A 23125-nucleotide genomic window follows, 5' to 3' on the forward strand; every position below is an offset into this window, starting at 1 on the left:
ACATATCATTCTTCATGATTTTGCAAAACAAGAACTCTAGAATGCATTTCGAGACTTTCTGGACATATTGGCCACTATTGGAGATACTTCGGGAACTTAGTTCCCCCGGGGAAGTGGCCAGTTCATGATTTTTTCTGAATCCTGTATTGCGACATATCATTCTTCATGATTTTGCAAAACAAGAACTCTAGAATGTATTTAGAGACTTTCTGGACGTATTGGCCACTATCAGAGGGACTCCGGGGATCTGGTGCCCCCGGGGAAGAGGCCAGTTAATGTTTTTTTTTTCTGAACCCTGTCTTGCGACACATCATTCTTCATGATTTTGCAAAACAAGAACTCTGGAAGGTATTGCGACACTTTCTGGACATATTGGCCACTATCGGAGGTATTCCGGGAACCTAGTGCCTCCGGAGAAGTGGCCAGTTCGTGATTTTTTTCTGAACCCTGTCTTGCGACACATCATTCTTCATGATTTTGCAAAACAAAAACTCTAGAATGCACTTCAAGACTTTCTGGACATATTGGCCACTATCTGAGATACACCGGGAACCTGGTGTCCCCGGGGAAGTGGCCAGTTCGTGATTTTTTTCTGAACCCTGTCTTGCGACACATCATTCTTCATGATTTTGCAAAACAAGAACTCTAGAATGTATTTAGAGACTTTCTGGACATATTGGCCACTATCAGAGGGACTCCGGGGATCTGGTGCCCCCGGGGAAGAGGCCAGTTCATGTTTTTTTCTGAACCCTGTCTTGCGACATATCATTCTTCATGATTTTGCAAAACAAGAACTCTGGAAGGTATTGCGACACTTTCTGGACATATTGGCCACTATCGGAGGTATTTCGGGAACTTGGTGCCTCCGGAGAAGTGGCCAGTTCGTGTATTTTGTGTGTCGTGCCACAGAATTGACTTTTGCATATCTTGACCACTATCAAGGTATTCCAGGATCCTGGTGCCCCGGGGAAGTGGCCTGTTTATGATTATTTCTGAAGCCAGTCTGGCGACATTTCAATAGAAAACATTTGGAGACTTTTTGGATATACTGGCCACCAGCAGAGGTACTCCGAGAACCTGGCTCCCCCGGAGAAACCGCCAGTTCGTGATTTTTTTTTTGAACCCGGTCTTGCAACATTTCAATCTTCATAATTTGGCATAATAGGAACTCTAGAAGACATTTCAAGACTTTTTGGAAATATTGGCTACTATCAGAGTTATTTCTGGAACTTGGTTGCCCGATGAAGTGGCCATTTTTTAATTCCCTCTGAAACCTGTTTTGCGACATACATATCAATCTTCTTGATTTTGCAAAACAAGAACTGTAGGAAACTTTTGGAGACTTTTTGGATATACAGGCCACTATCAGAGGTGCTCAGAGAACCTGATTATTCCAAGGGAGCCACCAGTTCGTGATTTTGAAAACGGTCTTGCAACATTTCAATCGTCATAATATTGCAAAACAAAAACTCTAGAAGATATTTCAGGTATGTTTGTCACGTTAGCCACAATCAGAAGATACTTCGAGATACTTGTATGACCCCGGTTTTATGACATATCAATTTTTATCATTTTGCAAAACAACAACTGTTTGGACATATTGACCAGTCCTTCAGGAACCTGTTTTCTGATAAGAGGCCAATTTGTGAAAATTTTCTGATCCTTGTTTTTCGACACATGAATATTCATAATTTTCCTCCTCAAGCGGTTTACAGATAACACGAATAATTCCTTAGAGAAAAGGTTTGTGGGATCATCTCGTTGGATTTCGCTCGATTATGTTCAGAATTTGTACGGAGTATATTTTTAGGGGTTCTTCAAAGAGTTTATCTTAGGAATCCTTATGAAATTCTTCCAAGCAGTTCCTCAAACTACTTCCAGAAGTGATTTCACGATACTTCGACGAATGGGATACTTACATGTAGTTTCTTGATATTTCCAGATATCCATATCTAGATATCCATTTCCAGATATCCAGATTTCCAGATATTATCCAAAATTACTTTTTTGTCTTCCCTACTGGGTTTCTCTCTGGGATTCCTCCAAGGATTAGGTTATTTTTTGGATTTCGGTGTGAAGTTCTTATTTGGACACCTAAAATGATGTTTGATGACTGTGAATTTTGCAGGTACTGCTTCTAGGGTTGACCCAGGTGCCAATTTTAAAATTCTTCCACCAGGAATTGATAATTTTTTTTTTCGAAGTACGAACTCTGGGTTTTACTTTCTGAAATTGCTCCAGGAGTTCCTTCTGAAATTCTCCCAGATTATTATTTGGATATTCCTATAAGAGTTCCTCCGACGTTTTCTTCAAAAGCTCCTATGATAATTGCTCCAGGATTTTTTCTTCAATAATTCCTTTTGAAATTTCTCCATGAGTTCCCACAGAACTTCTGCTTGGGATTTTTTCAACAGGCCACTTCCCCGGGGGCACCAGGATCGTGGAATACCTTGATAGTGGTCAAGATATGCAAAAGTCAATTCTGTGGCGCGACACACAAAATACACGAACTGGCCACTTCTCCGGGGGCACTAGGTTCCCGCAATACCTCCGATAGTGGCCAATATGTCCAGAATGTGTCGCAATACCTTCCAGAGTTCTTGTTTTGCAAAATCATGAAGAATGATATGTCGCAAGACAGGGTTCAGAAAAAAAACATTAACTTCCCCGGGGGCACCAAATCTCCGGAGTCCCTCTGATAGTGGCCAATACGTCGAGAAAGTCTCTAAATACATTCTAGAGTTCTTGTTTTGCAAAATCATGAAGAATGATATGTTGCAATACAGGATTCAGAAAAAAGTCATGAACTGGCCACTTCCCCGGGGAACTAAGTTCCCGAAGTATCTCCGATAGTGGCCAATATGTCCAGAAACTATCGAAATGCATTCTAGAGTTTTTGTTTTGCAAAATCATGAGGATTGATATGTCGCAAGACAGGGTTCAGAAAAAAATCACGAACTGGCCACTTCCCCGGGGACACCAGGTTCCTGGTGTATCTCAGATAGTGGCCAATATGTCCAGAAAGTCTTGAAGTGCATTCTAGAGTTTTTGTTTTGCAAAATCATGAAGAATGATGTGTCGCAAGACAGGGTTCAGAAAAAAATCACGAACTGGCCACTTCCCCGGGGACACCAGGTTCCCGGAGTATCTCCGATAGTGGCCAATATGTCCAGAAAGTATCGAAATGCATTCTAGAGTTCTTGTTTTGCAAAATCATGAAAAATGATATGTCGCAAGACAGGGTTCAGAAAAAAACATGAACTGGCCACTTCCCTGGGGGCACCAAGTTCCCGGAGTATCTCCGATAGTGGCCAATATGTCCAGAAAGTCTCGAAATACCTTCTAGAGTTCCTGTTTTCCAAAATCATGAAGATTGATATGCTGCATGTGAGGTTTTAGCTAACGTTACAATGTGGCCACCATGAGCGATAAGGAGGTTACCCCACGACTCCCCGGAATAATTCCGGAACCATGACCGCTTCCGTAAAGTGGACTCCGGTTCTGAAAACGAGAAGGAATTTGTGATCGATTGGTGCAAAAATTTTTAAAATCCGTTGAAAAATGACTGAGAACCAGCCATTTGAATTTTGAAATTTTCGTCGAAATGGGGGTTGGGGACGTACGTGTTATTATCTTGGTGGTTTTTGAGCACTTCCATAGTTATTAACTGCAAGTTTCCTCTACAAATGACCAATTTGCATGTGTATATCGTGTGGCAGATACGAAGATACTGTATTTCTATGTCAAAGGAATTACCACAGACAAACAGACGTAACACTTGCGAAATTTCCAGCGACCACGCTTTTAACGATCATCCCAGTCAACCAGTGATCGTATAAGATGTTGAATAAGATGTCAAAGTGGAGGCGATATGCGTACACTTAACATGCGCCTAAATGGAAGCGTGTACGCATATGGCCTCCACTTTATCATCTTGTGCAACATCTTATACGGTTACTGGTTATCTGAAATTTTAAATCTTCATAGTTGTGGCTTTCACAACCACAGGTGCGCGCATCGTTTTTCTTTGCGTTTGATGTTTTACACTAGCGCCTTCTGTTGACGATATTGCACAACGCAGTGTTTCGTAAAAGTGGAGTGGGCGACAGATTTTCACGAAAAGTGTTCTAGGTGTTACGTCTGTTTGTCTGTGGAATTACCTTTACGTAAAACTCCTAGACCGCCCGGGACGTAACGCTATTAATTCCCATTATGAACAAGCTTTTCCAATGAAAACTACCGTGGGGAGCCCTAACTTCGTGCGGTTCCAGATTTCGCTAACTCGTAACATCTAAAGATCATAACTTTTTGTAGAACTAATTGCTGAAATTATCTTTGTCTAAATTTCACTTGATGTATGAGCTAAAGTGTAATTTGGACAATTGTACAATTAAGGACTGTTCAATTTATAAAACGGACAATTTTACAAGGCTATAAAAAGACGCGCAGTTCAAATTTAACCACCCTTGCTTCGTTGTTCAGTACATCATCTTTCGTTATAGTAATCATTTTTGAATCAAATAAAAATAGTTTTATTTTATAGATAATCGACCAGGTGTCAAATGAGGTGAATTTTTCGATTGCTGAAAATTGAAAACATATATAAAATTACTGTTCACATATGGTATATCGTTTTAAATACCAGAAAAGTGTGTGCCATGCTGCAGCAACACGAGTAATTAACATTCTGACAAAATTTAAACCCAATTGGAAAATTGAGTGTTGAGATATTAAAGTCTCAAGTGAGATTCGATTTTTTGAATAAAATTCAATTGTAAAGCAAAAAGGGAATGAAATATTAAACACTCAATTTTTTACGCATCCAGTCGAAAGTGGGAATAATGTAGTTTTAAATGCAGAAAACTGCTTCTTAATAGCATTGCTGGTCTGGTTACTGTGCGCCATTACAAACACAGTAATCAAAACAGTTTCGTTCTTTGGAGGTTCTTCCGAATAACAATGTAACCTAATGCAAATTTTGCAAAACAATGAGGTTGGGAATAAAAACTTTGCATCCGATTATTATTAAATAAGGTGTACAATAACATAGGACCATCTTTGTTGAAAAAATAATAATAACAAGATACGCTGAAGTCGAAATCTCCATCAATGGAGCAAAAAGCATGAATTGTTTTAATATGACCATCTTTATGGATTAAATTATTGATGAAAAATGCAATTAAAAGTTAATTGTTCTTCTGTATCATTCAAAGAGCAATATTCTACTACTCTGGACGAATTTTTAGCCGATCCCTGATGCTATTGCAACACAGGGCTTAAATGAACATTTTTAAATAAGTGCTATGAAAACAAGGCAACTCACTATATCAAGCTGGAGAATGCTTGGTTGGTGCATTATTACTGACCAACTATTGAGCTTTACCTTTAGTAGAATAGTATAAGATTCCAACATATTAAAAACTTCATGACAATGTGCATGTTAAGTACGTGGAAAGTTATGTCGAATTTTGAGAAATGGGTTTTTATTTATGTTTTACGAACACCGCTTCAGTTACCTACACAATAAAGAACATTTTTTCTTAATGTTATATTTTTCCTGCATTTGAGAATAGCTATAGAAAGTTGTGTAAAAAAACTGATAATGATTTTATTGGAAAATAGAGAAGATATCGCATAAGCAAGTTGTCCGTTTTATAAATTGAACAGTCCTTATTTTATGATTATGATCTCTAAATGTTATCATTTAGCGAAATTTGGACCCACAGGAAATTAGGGAACCCCAAAATAATTGTTCAACAGATCATATTTATATTAAATTTACTTTTTCAATTATTCGGTAATCAACTCTAGTTTCAAAAACGATATCTACCCTAGATAATATGAGTATTCTGTCTATCTGGTGCAACAAATACTTACATGTGCGGTGGCAGCTGAAACAAACTCTTGTTGGCATACTTTCTGACCAGGTCCGGTGTATAGATAGTCAACGGCTTAAAAGGATTCAGTGCGACTAAGAATGTCCCGATATACGTCTGAAAAAAATAAAAGGATTATTTGCCTAATTATTATATCATAACAACACCAACTTAAAAACTTAAAAGGAATTAAATTACCATAATAATCATAAATTAATATAAAACACACAATCTGACTACTGGGAATCAACTTACATATATCAAATCCCGTTTGTAGCGCTGGTGCAGATTATTAATAAACGTATCCTCCGACAGGTTCTCCAACAGGACAGAGTCCCAGCTTCCAATTTCCTGTTCCATTGTATGGTTTCCTTGGGAATCGATCTTGCAACAATCTACACTGATAGTGGCCTAGTTTCGATTCGATGTCGCGTCAAGGGTGTCTCGTAGACACCCTTCTGCAGCCGCTTTAACAAGTCTAATAAATATATGAAGGTACTTTAAATCATATTCCTCCGTCTGTTTTGCATATTCCAATTGTGTGGTGGCGATGCTGCTCTGCTGATGGTGGTTTCTGTGCCTAGCAAAAGCGGAAAAACGAAAACGATATCACTTGCGAAAATAGACTCGAACACACCGTTTATAGTTCTTATGCTGGGCAAGCTGTGAAGATAAGAATCGGCATACATTTTTTATTTCTTCCCTGTCAGGGGTTCTCAAATTCACGAATTACACGAAGGTAAATGTTCGACAAGTCTTAGGTTTTTTTTTACTGATAGTGCATGAACTGAAGCATAAAAAATAAATAGTTTGCATATAGCGTAGATTGTGTCATGTAGCATCTCGTGTGTATAGACAAAATGATCGGGAATTTTTATTTTTCAAACTACACAGCGCAACATTTTTTCGTCTCAAGGGCAAACTTATGTGGCTCTAACAGATTTTAAGCTGCTGAATCCGAATCTGGGCTCAGATTTGTTTTGGCACGTCACAATTTTGAGCTATACCTCAATTTATAGGGAAAAATATGCGATTTTATTGCAAACCATTAAGCAAGGACTTTTTTAAGCAATCAAATTTGATAGATTTCAGTATTTTATGTTAGTAAGTAAACTAGCATGTAACTTTTGGAGGGTGACTTGTATGGAAAATATTGTACGTAACATAAATCGCTTAAAACTACCAAATTCGATTTTGTAAAACGAAATATTTTGCATGAGTCGTTAATGTACATACTAATTGACCAATTTACCTTTTCATTGTTTAAAAAAAATTACACGCATAATGACTTGGCAGGGCCCATATAGCCGAGGCGGTAAACGCACGGGTATTCAGCATGACCATGCTGAGGGTGACGGGTTCGATTCCCGGTCGGTCCAGGATCTTTTCGTAAAGGAAATTTCCTTGACTTCCTTGGGCATAGAGTATCTTCGTGCCTGCCACACGATATACACATGCAAAATGGTCATTGGCAGAGGAAGCTCTCAGTTAATAACTGTGGAAGTGCTCATAGAACACTAAGCTGAGAAGCAGGCTTTGTCCCAGTGAGGACGTTACGCCAAGAAGAGGAGAGGAGGACTTGTAGTCAAAAAAAGCCCAACATCGTATATTTTACCATATAAATTGAGGTATATTTGAAAATTGTGACGTGCTGGAGCAAATCTCAATCCGGATCCGGATTCAGTGGCCCCAAATCCGTCTGCAGATACATAAGTTTGCTCTTGAGACAGACCAATAGTTAATTTTTGTTTCGCTGTGTTATTTGTAACCTTTCGTAAAGTGCTAATTGCTTCGGCAGGCGAGTTGTTACACATTCCTTAGCGGATGACAACTTCCGTGTCCACCGTCCTGCTGTCTGTAGCAATCAACACCTTTCATGGTATCTATGATGCGTCGTTTATTTAGGCGCCGTAACATTACGTTTGGTTCATCCCACAGCACCAGTTCTGCTTACCAAAACTTGGCCCACTAAGCACACAGATATCTTCTACGCCGTGGCACGCCCTGACAGGGGACGGCCCGGCGTTTACCAACGTTTGCAACAGCATCATGCAAGAATGCTATGGTACGTACCCATTTATAGTTTGAGAATAGGTTAAGATCATTTCGAACCTAAGGCCTCTAATCATTCGCTTTACCAGATAAGAATAGGATTCGAAACGTTGCGTGCTCCAGCTATCCTGAGGGAAACTTCGGAGGGAACCAGCTACTAGATGGTTCGATTGGTCTTTCGCCCCTATGCCCAATTCTGACAATCGATTTGCACGTCAGAACTGCTTCGGTCCTCCATCAGGGTTTCCCCTGACTTCAACCTGATCAGGCATAGTTCACCATCTTTCAGGTCACATCCTGCACACTCACGGTATGTTGTGGCACGGTGCCGGGGGCCGTGAAGCCTGGGTCCCGGTAGCCGCATGCCGATTACAACACCCGGGGATGGAGGGACGAGCAGAGAGCCGCGCCCGTAATCCCGCACAACTCAAGTTATGTTTTCTGCGCCTTTGGTGCTCCGGAGGACGACCATTGGCTCGCGCGCAAGATAGACTTCTTGGTCCGTGTTTCAAGACGGGTCCCGAAGGTACCTCGATTCTATCACTGCCGATCGACAGTCCGGTGGCCTCTTACGGGAAGACCACCCGGTGTCCGGGGGAATCCATCACGCGCCCGACTGCAAAACACCACGTGCAGTAAGCCCCACCTCGCGGCACAGGCCTTCAGAACTGAGCGTCGCTACTGTGGGGCAAGCAACCAGCACCAGGGGGCAGTTGTCGGGCGACCTTGCGCCTTGCGGCGCGAAAGCTGTTTCGTAATGGATCGCAGTGTCCTCTTGGCTAGTGCGAGAGACAAGTGCCCTGCGGTCGTGCCGTCGCCGGCCAACCGCAGGTGAATATCTCCGCTCGGATAATCGAGTTCAACGGGCTTGAGCCCTAGGCAGTTTCACGTACTTTTTGACTCTCTATTCAGAGTGCTTTTCAACTTTCCCTCACGGTACTTGTTCGCTATCGGTCTCGTGGTGATATTTAGCTTTAGAAGGAGTTTACCTCCCACTTTGTGCTGCACTATCAAGCAACACGATTCCATGGAAAGATCTTCTACCATCGGTGCGCCACTCTACCGGCCTATCAACCTCTCTGGGACCTCTAACGACCGGTATTTGAATATCATCCTTTATATTGCGCATCTAGTTCAGCACTGGACTGCGCACTTAGTCTTCAAAAGTGCGAAAAAAAAATCGCGCTTGCATCAAATCAAGTTGATGTTTGTGGAGCACAACTTCTTTGATCTTTGCTGAATAAGTACTCTGAAGACACCGAGTTTATTCGATACAATCGCGCTTTTTTTTTAATTTTCGCACTTATTTACGTTTTCGCACTCTTAAAAACTAGTGCGATAGTATAGTTCAGTGGTGAACTAAATGTGCTATATTCTCATCATGTGCATTTACTCCGGTATTGGGTCCTTAACTACACTGAGGATACTGTTCGAATGCTTTTCATAGTTTGCATCTTATGAATCAGTTACTTTTATTTTTTCATCATTTCATAGTTCTCGTATGCTTTTCATACATTGAAAAGCGAAATCCATAAGATTTGTCGTATGAAAAATCTCACAAGAAGCATCGTATGAAAATCATAAGATGTGTTATGAAACACCATTGCTAAAAACAACAAAACCTTTTATTGGTTTCTTACCACTTCAACTTCCGAAGCGTCGATGGGCGTATGAGTAAAGCACGTACTTGCCAACCTTGACGTTCCTGGTTTGATTCAAAGTTGCGATTTCTTTTAGTTTGTGCAAAATATTTCATAAAAGCATGTATGGTAACACAAGTTTACAAAATAAAACGAAAGTCGTGAACTTCTGTCAACGACCAAAATTTTTGAAGCACAATTTAGTGCTGATTTCGAAGCCGACCTTCAAAAAATTTTAAGTAGAACAGTTTTTGAGTTTTAGCTCAATATCGAGTTTTGCAAAATATGTAATTTACTAAAATTCAAATATATTGCGTTTTGTTCAACCAATTTTAAATCTTTTTCCATAGATTAAAAGCTGAATACAATACCGTGTGCGCACCTAACTTTGCGCAGGTCCAAACTTTGCGCATTATTGTAAAATAACGAAACAAATAACTATATGTCAACATATTCACCAGTTTAATCATTGCACTAGCATTGTGTAAACATAAACATTATTTGACAAATATTTAATGTCCATAAAATCTTTGTTTATGTTGAATAATAAACAAAAAATACACAAAAATGTCAAAATTTGCCTCGCCTTAACACGCTTGCCAAGAAGTAACTCTACTAAAAATCAACATTTTCCTCAATAAAACTGTGCAACGATGATTAATTTTGCAATTAATTGACAAAAAAGGTGATATTCTAGTAATATCAATCACAGTTCGTAAGAAATTTTTCAATTTAATTAGTAAATAGTGATGCGCAATGTTTGGAACTGTGGTAGTTTAACAGCTCGATGAGTAGGCCGAGCTCTTGGAATTATCATTATCAGTATAACTGTCAAGAGAGAAGCACCACATTGGCGACGAACGAACCCCGTTTGCTTTCGGCCCCTCGAAACAATCATCGAAGCGTTTGCCAAAACGACTTTGGACGCGATTTTGGAGATCCAATCCAGACAATGAAAAAAAATCAAGATCCGTTGTCCGTGAAAGAACGTGCAAGTGCTGCAAGTAAAGCTGAACATCAAGAAAGAACTCTTCCTGGTCTGCCGAGAATATGGGACATCCTGCGAGGAAAAAAAATCAAGCCAAACAAGTTGTTGTCTAGGCAACGAACTTTGGTTAGCTGAATCGGACAAAACAATCAAGTTCCTTTCCAAGGAACTGCCCCAGGAACGGACTCCATCCGTTGAGTTGGGCGAAAGTATTATCAAGCAAGCATGGGAAAACTCATTCGCTCACCCGAATGCCGGCGATGCAAACTAGCAAAAAGAACGCCAACAACCCAATACTGAGTGAGAGCACGGCGCACTAAGAACGAACGCAGCACGAACGGCTCGCCACCGACGCCAACGAAGCGAATCAGGAGAGAAACAAATAGAGAGCGAATTGAATCAGCTTGCATCGGTGTATACGAAAAGAACGTTCGCTCTCTCAACTACCGAGTGGCATTCAGCTGATTGAATCAAAACGCACTCACTGATTCAATTCCCAGTACTGAATGCTTCCACTGAACGCTAAATGAACGTTCCAAAACGAATGCTCTCGCACCCGACTCAGAACGCAAACATTCGTTCAATATTGGTTCGTTCGCCTTCGGCACTCAGATTCGGTAGCGATTCATTCGGCCGCCGTTGCTTGCGTCGCCCGGTGCTCGGCGATTAGAAAGAATGGGCAATGAAAGTGGAAAGATTCTGCTTGGCTGGGGGAGAAGCACACTCGCATCAGATTGTGCATGGATGTGAGTGAGGGATACGCAATATTTTAATGATTTTTTCCCATCCTTGTTATCAAGTTCACAATAATGGTGAACTGCCTCAGGAATGGATTAAATCCGTTGAGTTAGGCGATAAAATTATGAAGTTCACCCAAAGGTGGACTGCCTCAGGAGCGGTTGAAATCCGTTGAGTTAGGCGACAACATTACCAAGCTCAAGTTCCCTCGCAAGGAACTGCCCCAGGAACGGATTCCATCCGTTGAGTTGGGCGAAACAATTATCAAGTTTACCTTAATGGTAAACTGCCTCAGGAGCGGTTCAATCAGTTGAGTTAGGCGATAACATTATGAAGTTCACCCAAAGGTGGACTGCCTCAGGAACGGATTCTGTCCGTTGAGTTAGGCGACAAGATTTCCAAGTTCACCTCAAAGGTGGATTGCTTCAGAAACAAAGTTCTCCGTTTAGACGAAATAGTGGATCTGCAACGTTTTGGTTTCCGGACCTATATATAATCTCTAATTTGAGCGGTTATAGTCTAAACACCCATCTCTCGTTGTGACCGGGAGGAAGTAATTGCGGTTAACGGACTATGGTCAGTTTCGAAAGAAAAGGAGATGTGGTAGTTTAACAGCTCGATGAGTAGGCCGAGCTCTTGGAATTATCATTATCAGTACACACCAAATATTTTGAAACGCTTCCAGCACAAAAAAAATCAGCAAAATAAATTGCTGAATTTCAGCAAAATTTTTGCTGAATTTCAGCACAACGTTGCTGATCAACTGTCAAAATTGCTGGATGGTTCAGCAAGTTGAAAAATAATTGCTGATATTCAGTAAATGCGCATTGCTGAATAAAATCAGCACAAAAAAAATCAGCAAAGTTTGCTGAATACCAGTAAACAAAATTTGCAGTGTATAACTGTCAAGAGAGAAGCACCACAGGAACCATTATTTGCACAGTGTCCCTAATTTTTGCGCACTTGCAGTAAATGCTTGTTGAACGTGAATACATGACTTATGAACCATTTAAATATTATGTAACACCAGTACTGATCATTTCAGGCCTGCCTCTCCGCCATGTAGCAAATTTTGTATAGAAATTAGTAGAAAATTGTATGAACCGTAGCACTATGGCAGGCACTCTCCATCTGTCTTCAATGAGACGTGATTTGTGAACAGTCCTTCATTTGGATTTTCCGGCGGTCAATGTTAGGTACTATTCAAATATGACGTCCACCATTTTTAAGACTTTTAGAACCCCCTCTTCCCCTGGGCCACCCCGTCACGCTTCATAGTATACCTAATACATGGCATATCACACTTTCTCAGACAACCCCAGCCCCTTCCCCCCCCCCCCCCCCACCCCCCCTCAAAGATGGACGTCATATTTAAATGACCCCTTATTGTTCCTATCCGTAACGGTCACTACATTTATCAGGAAGCTTTCACCTTTGATCTTTAGCCACAGGAAACAACCCCTCATGAAGTTTGGATTGTTCACACGGTAGGTGCCTAGTACGAACCGCAGACGAAATCAAGAACTCCGGAGGCCTCCGTTCCCCCTCCCTCGTAGGACAAAATATTTCAACAAAGATCAATTAAGGGCACACTACCTGATCTGAATGACTTTAGTTTAATGGGCAAACATTAAATAATAGCATTTTTGATTAATTTTTTGAGCAATTCATAGCATACGCAAAGTTAGGCACACTATGCGCAAAGTTAGGAACAATCGAAGATTTTGTGCGCAAAGTTAGGAACAAGGCAATGAAATAGTTTTTCTATTTTAAGTATTTTTTGGTTAATATTATGATTTTTTTATATTGTAGACTCAAAGAAGGATCATTAGTCTATCGTATGAGCATGTTGTTCATGATATATTTTGTTTGTTTGTATTTTTTATAACGACTAGAAATTTGATTTTTCTTAACTGCGCAAAGTTTGGTGCATACACGGTACCATTCGATCATCTGAATACAGGTTTTGCGTCAGATTGATGAAATTCAAGATATTGGAGAGTTTTAGGGACGATCTTCTTAAATTTTAGCAAAATTCCCAAATTTTTTTGAAGAAATGTATTTTTTTCAATAAGAAAAAACCTACTTAAAAATTCTTTCTCGACGTTTATTTGACATATTATATGTAGGCGAGTTACAGTAAAAATTTCAGCTCAATCGGAGCATTGATTACGGAGAATGAGATGTTTGAAGTGAGCGACTTTGCTTAAAAATAGAACAAAAATCGATTTCAAATCATCAACCTTGTATGGAAAGTCGAAAAAATTTCCGCTCTACTGTATTTTTTTTCTTTCGCGTTTTCGAACTCAGGGCATAATTCTACACCAAAAATGATCATCAGCTTACCGAGTTCAAAAATGCTGTAAACTAGTGTAATCATACGACATAATTTCAGTTTTTATACGTTATGGGTATGATTTTCATACGTGAGTGTTAAGGAATTTATACAGTAACAGTATGACAATAATGGTTGGCGCTTTGAATCCAAAATCATAGTTCGTAACTATGATTTTCGCAAGAAATTCATGTGGCAAAAAATCATAATTGATTCGTATGATTTTCGGAGTTGCAGTATCCTCAGTGTATCTCTTTATTGGAAAATTTCAAGAAGGCTTTCTTCATTTAGGAATCATGCAAAACAATGAAATACTACACAAATACAAGGATGGGAACACTCACTTGCAGAGAGTTACACTCACTTGATGTTTTCTCAGCTCAGAAGCATGCAATCAAGAAATGATGTATGGATGACTTTTGCCTTGTGGTTTTGTCTAAAAGTTTGCCGAATAGAGTAGGGGTCGTACACGCATACCGAAGTCGTCAAGGAGCTGCGAAGGTAATTCTCCACGAGGTGAGTGTAAATTACACTCACCTCGTGGAGAGTCGCTTTCACAGCTCTGTCACGACTTTGATATGCGTGTGCGACACCTACTCTTTTCGGCAAACTTTAAGACAAAACCACAAGGCAAAAGTCGTCCATACATCATTTCTTGATTGCACGCTTCTGAGCTGAGAAAACGTCAAGTGAGTGTAACTCTCTGCAAGTGAGTGTTCCCATCCCTGCACAAATACAAATAAGCAAACTCCAAAAAAAAAAAGTTGTCACTGATACAATGGACGGAGAAGGTAGTGAAAGTACCAAGCACAGACAAACAGACGTAACACTCTTCAAAGCGGCTTGGCACATGCATTTAACGATCAATTTAAATTTCCTTTGATTTGCGCGATCGTTCCACCAGATGCGCTAGTGTTTGATCGCTTTGACGTTTGCCAGTGTACACGTTGCTGAATGATGCAAACGAAAATTACAGGCAATTTGTGTAGTAGTGTGCGTGTCAGCAAAACGTCAAATCGAAATCCATCATGGCCGAAAGTGTCGCGCGCGGTTCTACCAACAGGTGGCAGTGTGCTCATGAAAATGACACCGGGCAAAAGTTTTTGATGAATTTCTTCTAAGAGTTACGTCTTGTGGGGCACCCTAATGTCCACCAGAAAAGAGTCCACATTATACCCCTCAAGCAGGTGTCAATTGACGGCTACACTACACTCCAGTTGAGTAAACGTCATCCACAATATCGACGTGCACTTGCAGTGTGTTGACTCTGCCTCTTTCTTCGGCGGACCATCGGACGGGTCGGACGCATCTCCACACGGCGCTCGCAGCGGCAGCCGTTGCTGCAGCACACTAGGTGGCCCTTACTTGGGAGCGGAATCCCAAACCCCACACGTCTGTTTGTCTGTGTACCAAGGTTAACCCAGGAACGGTCGCGTCGTGTACTGAGTACACGCACCATGAAAAATGCACGCTTGTGATACACAGCGTGAACGTAGTGCCGTTGCAGGTAGTCGAAGACGCGATTGCTTGAGAGTTAACAGTAAGACTTCAGTAAGACTTGGTGAGTGGTGACGATGAAGTGAATGAAACCATCACTAATCAGGAAGTCCCAGGCTCAAGTGAAGTCCCTAATACTGGAAGTTGACGCTGAGTCCTTGATGAAGAGGGTATTGAAAGGACCTGTGAAAGAGCTGGGTGGAAACACCATAAATTGACAAGTGCCAGGATCAGGCAGGGACCAAGTTACTGTACGAACTCTTCAACAAAGTGATTATCGAAAGATCAAAAATTCGGCAGACAACATCCAACTGTCGAAAGAATGCGTAACTTTTTCTGGGGAATGCGTTAAGGCGAAACTAGAAGCATCTCCTCACTTTTTGGTTTTTATTTTTTTATTAAATAACGAAGCAATATTTTCAAAATCGGTTTTCGTGCACATGTAGAGTATGGATCAGGGTATCTTATGAATGTTTTTCGTTTTTGCAGAAACCATTTTTGAACAAAATTTCACAAAAAAATGGTTTCTGCAAAAATGGAAAACCTTTTACACCTCAAAGTAAAAAAAATCAGAAGATACCTTGATCCATACTCTACATGTTCACGAAAACCGAAAATATGTATTGCTTCGTAATTTAATAAAAAATCAAAAACCGAAAAAATGAGAAAATGCTTCCAGTTTCGCCTTAAGTACCAAAAAAAAACCTAACCACCACGTCAGTAAGCAAAACAACATCAAATTCATCCAAATAAATCAACAATGACTTTTCATTAGGGCCTAACTGACATTGTCGATTTCTTTTCATCAATCCTCTCTTTATTATATTCTATAATAAGAATGTGTAGAGTTTTCCAAAAAAAAAATGGTTAAAATAAGAAGCAGACGACTTCATCTTGCTATAGAAACAAGAATAATAATGAAACTAAATCAAGTATTTACCAAAAGATTTACCAAAAGATTCAAGTGCTGTAGTTGCCGGCTATTCGGGCTCTAAAGAAGTTGATCATCAATATTAATTTCTATTCCCGATCAGCCTAGATAGCCGTGTAGTGGCTAAGAATATCACTACGGATTGCCTAATCCGGTGATAAAAGTCCACCAAACAAGTGACCCCTAATTCATGGTGATAAGCGTACCGTGCCTAGGAATGAATGGTTAAGGGGGTCTTATAAAAACTTAACCATGAACGGAGCCTGTGGAGTACCAGGGCGCCCTCCACAGTATGTTGCCCTTACTGTGTTAAACGTAGCAATGACGCAGTGGACCTTATTTGTCTCCGGGATAATCGGCCACTTTTCTTACGTCGCAATTCCGAGGCTTAATAAAAGAGGGTAAATGAGATTTTTTCTATGGCAGGAATTAAGTTCGTACAGGTAAACCTTCATCACGCAAAAGGTGCTTCTGCTGTGTTGAGTCGAAGGTTTAAAAAAGAAGGACTGGAAGTGGCGCTTATTCAAGAGCCATGGTCCAATAAACGAAAAATTCTTGGAGTTCTGACACAAAATATTAAACTATTTTATGATGAGCAAAAAGATTCTCCGAGAACCGCTGTCTTAGTACGCAGAACGTTAAAATGCTATCCTATTACAGAGTTTATCAGAAAGGACATTGTTGCAGTCATGGTAGAGGTACCAACCACTAGGGGTAAAACTGAGATCGCTGTGGCTTCAGCTTACTTTCCTGGTGATGCTCCTGAGGCACCTCTTCCTAAGATCGCATCATTTGTTCAATTCTGTAAAGAAAACAACAAATCGTTTATCATTGGCTGTGACGCCAATGCGCATCACACGGTTTGGGGTAGTACGGATATTAACAGTCGAGGTGAATCACTATTAGAGTATCTGTCTTCCAACAATACAGACATTCGCAATAATTGTGATAAACCTACTTTCTCAAATGTAATCAGACAAGAGGTCTTAGATCTAACACTGTGCAATGCTGCAATCTTTGACAAGATCACAAACTGGCACGTGTCAGATGAGATTTATCTATCTGATCATAAACATATAAACTTCAATTGGAGTGGTGGAGATTGTTCTAGAATCGCATTTAGAAATCCCAGGAGGACAAACTGGGATCAATATATAGAATTGTTGAATACGCATTCATTTACAATGGAAGAAACTATTGATTCAACCCAAAAGTTAGCATCATTTTCTCAAAGGGTAAATGAAAGTATCATCAATTCCTTTAACAGAAGTTGTCCCACCATACAATCGTCTTCTACTAGAGACGTGCCACCAGAACTTTAAACTGGATCGCCTTAGAAAATTTTCTCGTAAAATGTTCAATAGAGCGAAACAAACGGGAGATTGGACTCAGTACAGGAAAGCCCTGACTGATTACAACAACGAAATACGAAAATCGAAAAGAAAATCTTGGATGCTGACATGTGAAAACATAAACAGCACTCCTGTAGTTGCAAGACTACAGAAAACGCTTGTAAAAGATCATTCAAATGAATTGGGAAACCTGAAGTGCGACGATGGAGTTTTTACCAAAACTCCTCGTGAAACTTTGGATTTAATGATGGAAACCCATTTTCCAGGTTCGGTTCTAAGTGTGGATTGCAATGATACTATATCTCTGGAAGGTGAAGGATGTCCTAGTATAAACTCATCGGAGTCAACTAGTACAATAAACACCGCCTCAGATTTGAAAAAGTGGAAAATGCAATTAGATCTTTTCAGCCTTTTAAATCTGCAGGAGTTGATGGAATATTTCCAGCACTGATTCAAAATGGAGAAGCGGTGTTGGTTCCATCACTAATTGAGGTTTTCAAGGCTAGTTTAAGATTGAATTACGTTCCATCAAAATAAAGACTTGTAAAAGTCGGCATCGGCAAAAGTTCGGCATCGTAGCGCTGCAGGAGGTGTGTTGGACAGGATCTATGGTGCGAACGTTTAGAGGTAATCATACCATCTACCAGAGCTGCGACAAACACGCGAGCTGGGAACAGCTTTCATCGTGATGGGTGATATACAGAGGCGCGTGATCGGTTGGTGGCCGATCGACGAAAGAATGTGCAGGTTGAGGATCAAAGGCCGATTCTTCAACTTCAGCATAATAAACGTGCACAGCCCACACTCCGGAAGTACTGATGATGACAAGGACGCATTTTACGCGCAGCTCGAACGCGAGTGCGATCGCTGCCCAAGCCACGACGTCAAGATCATCATAGGTGATTTGAACGCTCAGGTAGGCCAGGAGGAGGAATTCAGACCGACGATTGATAAGTTCAGCGCCCACCAGCAGACGAACGAAAACGGCCTACGACTCATTGATATCGCCGCCTCCAAAAATATGGCCATACGTAGCACCCTTTTCCAACACAGCCTCCCTTATCGTTACACCTGGAGATCACCACAGCAGACGGAATCTCAAATCGACAACGTTCTGATTGACGGACGGTACTTCTCCGACATTATCGACGTCAGGACCTATCGTGGCGCCAACATCGACTCCGACCACTATCTGGTGATGGTCAAACTGCGCCCAATGCTCTCCGTCATCAACAATGTACGATACCGGCGACCGCCACGGTACAACCTAGAGCGACTGAAGCAACCGGATGTCGCCTCAGCATACGCGCAGAATCTCGAGGCCACGTTGCCAGACGAGGGCGAGCTCGATGAGGCCCCTCTAGAGGACTGCTGGAGTACAGTGAAAGCAGCCATCAACGACGCAGCCGAGAGCACCATCGGGTACGTGGAACGGAATCGACGGAACGAATGGTTCGACGAAGAGTGCAGAACGGTTTTGGAGGAGAAGAATGCAGCGAGGGCGGTAATGCTGCAGCAAGGGACTCGACAGAACGTGGAACGTTATAAACAGAAGCGGAAGCAGCAGACCCGCCTATTTCGGGAGAAAAAGCGCCGCCTGGAAGAAGCGGAGTGTGAAGAAATGGAACTGCTGTGCCGTTCCCAAGAAACACGGAAGTTCTATCAGAAGCTCAACGCATCCCGCAACGGCTACGTGCCGCGAGCCGAAATATGCAGGGATAAAGACGGAGGCCTTTTGACGGACGGACGTGAGGTGATCGAATAGTGGAAGCAGCACTTCGATCAGCACCTGAACGGCGTGGAGAACGTAGGCACAGGAGCCCACGGCAACGGAGGAGACGACGACGCCAGTGCAGCGGAGGACGGAAATGAACCAACTCCCACGCTGAGGGAAGTTAAGGATGCCATTCACCAGCTCAAAACCAACAAAGCAGCTGGTAAGGATGGTATCGCAGCTGAACTCATCAAGATGGGCCCAGAAAAGTTGGCCACCTGTCTGCATTGGCTGATAGTCAGGTTCTGGGAAACCGAACATCTACCGGAGGAGTGGAAGGAAGGAGTAATCTGCCCCATTCACAAGAAAGGCGACCATTTGGAATATGAGAACTTCAGGGCGATCACTATTTTGAATGCTGCCTACAAAGTGCTATCCCAGATCATCTTACGTCGTCTGCCACCTAAAACAAATGAGTTCGTGGGAAGTTATCAAGCCGGCTTCATCCACGGCCGATCGACAACGGACCAGATCTTTACCGTACGGCAAATCCTCCAGAAATGCCGTGAATACCAGGTCCCAACGCATCACCTGTTCATCGACTTCAAAGCGGCATACGACAGTATCGACCGCGCAGAGCTATGGAGAATCATGGACGAAAACGGCTTTCCTGGGAAGCTGACGGTGTGCAGGAGAACGGTGTGTGGCGGAGAAGAATGAACGACGAGCTCGCTGCACTTTACGGCGAACCCAGCATCCAGAAGGTGGCCAAAGCCGGAAGGATACGGTGGGCAGGACATGTTGCAAGAATGCCGAACAACAACCCTGCAAAGCTGGTGTTTGCAACTGATCCGGTTGACACAAGAAGGCGTGGAGCGCAGAGAGCGGGAGTGGGCGGACCAGGTGGAGCGTGACTTGACGAGCATCGGGCGCGACCGAGGATGGAGAGCGGCAGCCACGAACCGTGTATTATGGAGAAATATTGTTGATTCAGTTTTATCTTCAATTCGATGTAATACTAAATAAATGAAATGAATGCGAATATCAAAACGGGACATGCCACAAAAGTTCAGCCTATTGGACGCAGTGGCTTAATTTCCCCAACAGGGGAGGGGAAAAAAAGTGCTGTACTTTGTACTTTGCACTGCACCGAAGACATCAACTGGATTTGATGCAATCTCGCACTTTTATTAACGTTTTCGTACTTATGAAGACTGAGTGCGCAGTCCAGTGGTGAAATAAATGCGCAATATAAGAGCTAGAAGAAACTTTTTGAACATAGCGCTGAAATTGAAATGACAGTCAATCGTTAGTGTATTTATAATTTCTGAAACAGTCTATATAACATAATTTCACATTTTCTCGATTACTGAAATGAATTACATATATGCAAAGTAAACAAAAACAATATTTGCACACATACAGGTTTAAATAAGTATAAAATAAGACGAAACTAATTAAAAAATGAAACCGAACTGTTATTGTCATACAGCACAATTGGATCGAAAAGAATACTAGATTGGGAAACACTGAATTATCTCGTTTATATTTTCCTATTCCGCTTCCTCCCAACCCTTCCGAGGCGACAGTTCTCTTCCTGTTAGTCTTGGGGTCGGGGTCTCTACCAGCAAATCACTATCAAGGACGCGCGCGGAGAACCGAAAATAATGAATGTATACTTCTTCTTCTTCTTTCTAGTTCTTCGCTTTGCCATATACGATTACATGATGCATAAAATTAGCATAACTTTTGTTGATTACTTTCCTTACTCGGGCTATTTTTTAGCATCCCTTTTTGAACTGTTTTTTGGAACCCAGTGACCCGTGAAAGTAAGCTTTGAGAGTCGTTAATAAGATGCTTCACATACCTTGCTAGAAATTTGTTTTTACATTCCAATCACTTTAACTTGGTGTTTTTTCCATTAGATTTAGCTTTCACCAAAAAAAACCTCGTAACCCCAAAAAGTATGCACCCCGCCCAACTCAAACACTCTTTTTCTCCGAAAACACTATCACTCGCGATTTTTCCTCCCTCCTATTCAACTTCTACATTCAGGAACAATCACCGTCGTTCTGCAGAAGAAACCTTGAACTACATTTTCGAAGCACTAATGGTGCCACCGAAAAGACCATCTCCGAAGGTATATCCGTTCCGAGGACACTTCAGTATCACTGAAAAAGTGCGTTTGCAAAACGCGTTGCAGATATTTATTAGATCAAAAGAATAGTGTTGCACTGTCTATTCGAGAAAACTCATTCAATTTTCTTCACCTTCTGCACTCTGATCCTCGTAAAAGTATATTAGCTCTCACTTCCGTTTTGGATCAGTGTCCTTGCCCGTGTAAGGAGGAAAACTCGCACCCAAAAGTGAAAATTATTGAACTTTGACAGCTGACGGTGAAGTGATACACCAGAGAAAATTGTGCTGGAAAAAAATCACCCCAAATGTGACAGTAGAATGAAAAACATCGGCTTTTCCCGTTTTTCCATTTTCTTCATTTACATTCACACTCACGCACGCAAACGGCGCTCACCACCAGTAGTGGAAAATGCTCACGAGCCATTGGGGTGCGAAGTCTTTATGTGTTTATACCCAGTGTTGCCACAGATATAGATTTATTTGGGAAGATACAGATTTTATTCATCTTTGTACCGGTGTACGGTGTAAATTGCATATTTTCAGGATTTGGGAAGATATTAAATAAAATTTACAATATTGTTTTTTTTTTTTCATTGTTGTTTTTTGGCTTTCAAGCCAAAATACCTAGTTGTTTTTAAGTTGTTTTAAACAAGTTGCTAAATGAAAAAAATTACAGTGCGAGTGTAGCGGGAGGCGTTACAGCCGTTAGTGCGACGACGAAAATGTTTAATAGGGATGGCGGATATTTGACGGAACGATCCGTCACCGAACGCCATCTTTTGTCATCCGACAATTGTCACGGCATCAGTGGGGAAAACTCAAGAGAGAAAAAAAAAACAACAGATGATGGAATGTAGTGATGCAAATTATGCTAGAGCGGGAATTTGATTAAATATTGAAAATAGTCGATATCTTACGTGAATTTACTAGTGGCAACTTAACCAAATAAACTCTGTTAATAGTAACTAATGAGTCAAACATGAAAATAATTCATTCTTATGCGAAAAATATGTGAATTCCTTAAAATCATGATTTCAGGTTAGATTCCATGCACTATATCCCTGCTAGGGCTTTATATTTGCGCTAAAATTAGATCTTAAACTATATTTGCCATGCAACAGTAAGTAAAACTACATCCTATTGTTAAACTTAAGACTAAGAACTTAAAATCGACTAACTAGGTATACTGACTAGAACGATTATTTGGCGGTAACAAGGACAGGGACGTTGAGACTAGAGTCACTGAAATGTGAGTACAACACGATATGAATGATGAATCATGGGATGTAATAGGGCAGATCGGTGAAGTACTAGATTTGTAGTAATGAGCAGAATTTTAGTATGGTGAGAAGGTCAATTCTCCGTTTCTGCAATGAAATGGTGTAAAAAGCGTGGGTATTTGATTCCTTGCCTAATTTGATGCTGTTTGAGCAAAACTATAGGCAACAGTGTTGTTGTTTTCTCCATTTCTTGCAACATAAACAACATAGCTATCCAAAGTTTTGCTCAAACAGCATTAAATTAGGCAAGGAATCATAATACCCACGCTTTTTGCACCATTTCTTTGCAGAAACGGAGAATTGACCTTCTCACCATACAAAAATTCAGCTCATTACTACAAATCTAGTACTACACCGAACGTGCCCCATTGGAAGCTTTATATTTTAGCTTTAAAGCGTTTTGCTGAATAAATTATGGATTTCGCTACTAAGACAGTGACCCATTTTTTCTGCGTCTTACGCCGTGCCAACAGCGAGCCATACATTTATCCTACGAGACTTGCCGAATTTTGGCAATAAATTCTCTGAAGACTTCGTTTCGCTAGTCCAACTGACGAGCTCCGATTTGGTGCTTCGACATCAA

At 41.1% G+C, this 23125-nt stretch overlaps 1 protein-coding gene across 1 annotated transcript in view; it reads right to left on the reverse strand.

Annotated features, from left to right (window-relative positions):
* The window catches only part of LOC109399965 (unconventional myosin-Ib), a gene marked incomplete at its 3' end in the record, with an annotated part of 57071 nt that extends 35399 nt beyond the window's left edge, over positions 1-21672 (reverse strand). The window contains 3 exon segments of the mRNA XM_062846403.1: positions 5878-5993; positions 6132-6456; positions 20991-21672. Of these exon segments, the coding sequence (XP_062702387.1) occupies positions 5878-5993; positions 6132-6236 (221 nt within the window).
* Positions 21673-23125: the final 1453 nt, after the last annotated feature.

This window comes from Aedes albopictus, chromosome 1 (assembly GCF_035046485.1).
Source record: "Aedes albopictus strain Foshan chromosome 1, AalbF5, whole genome shotgun sequence".
Lineage (NCBI taxonomy): Eukaryota > Metazoa > Arthropoda > Insecta > Diptera > Culicidae > Aedes > Aedes albopictus.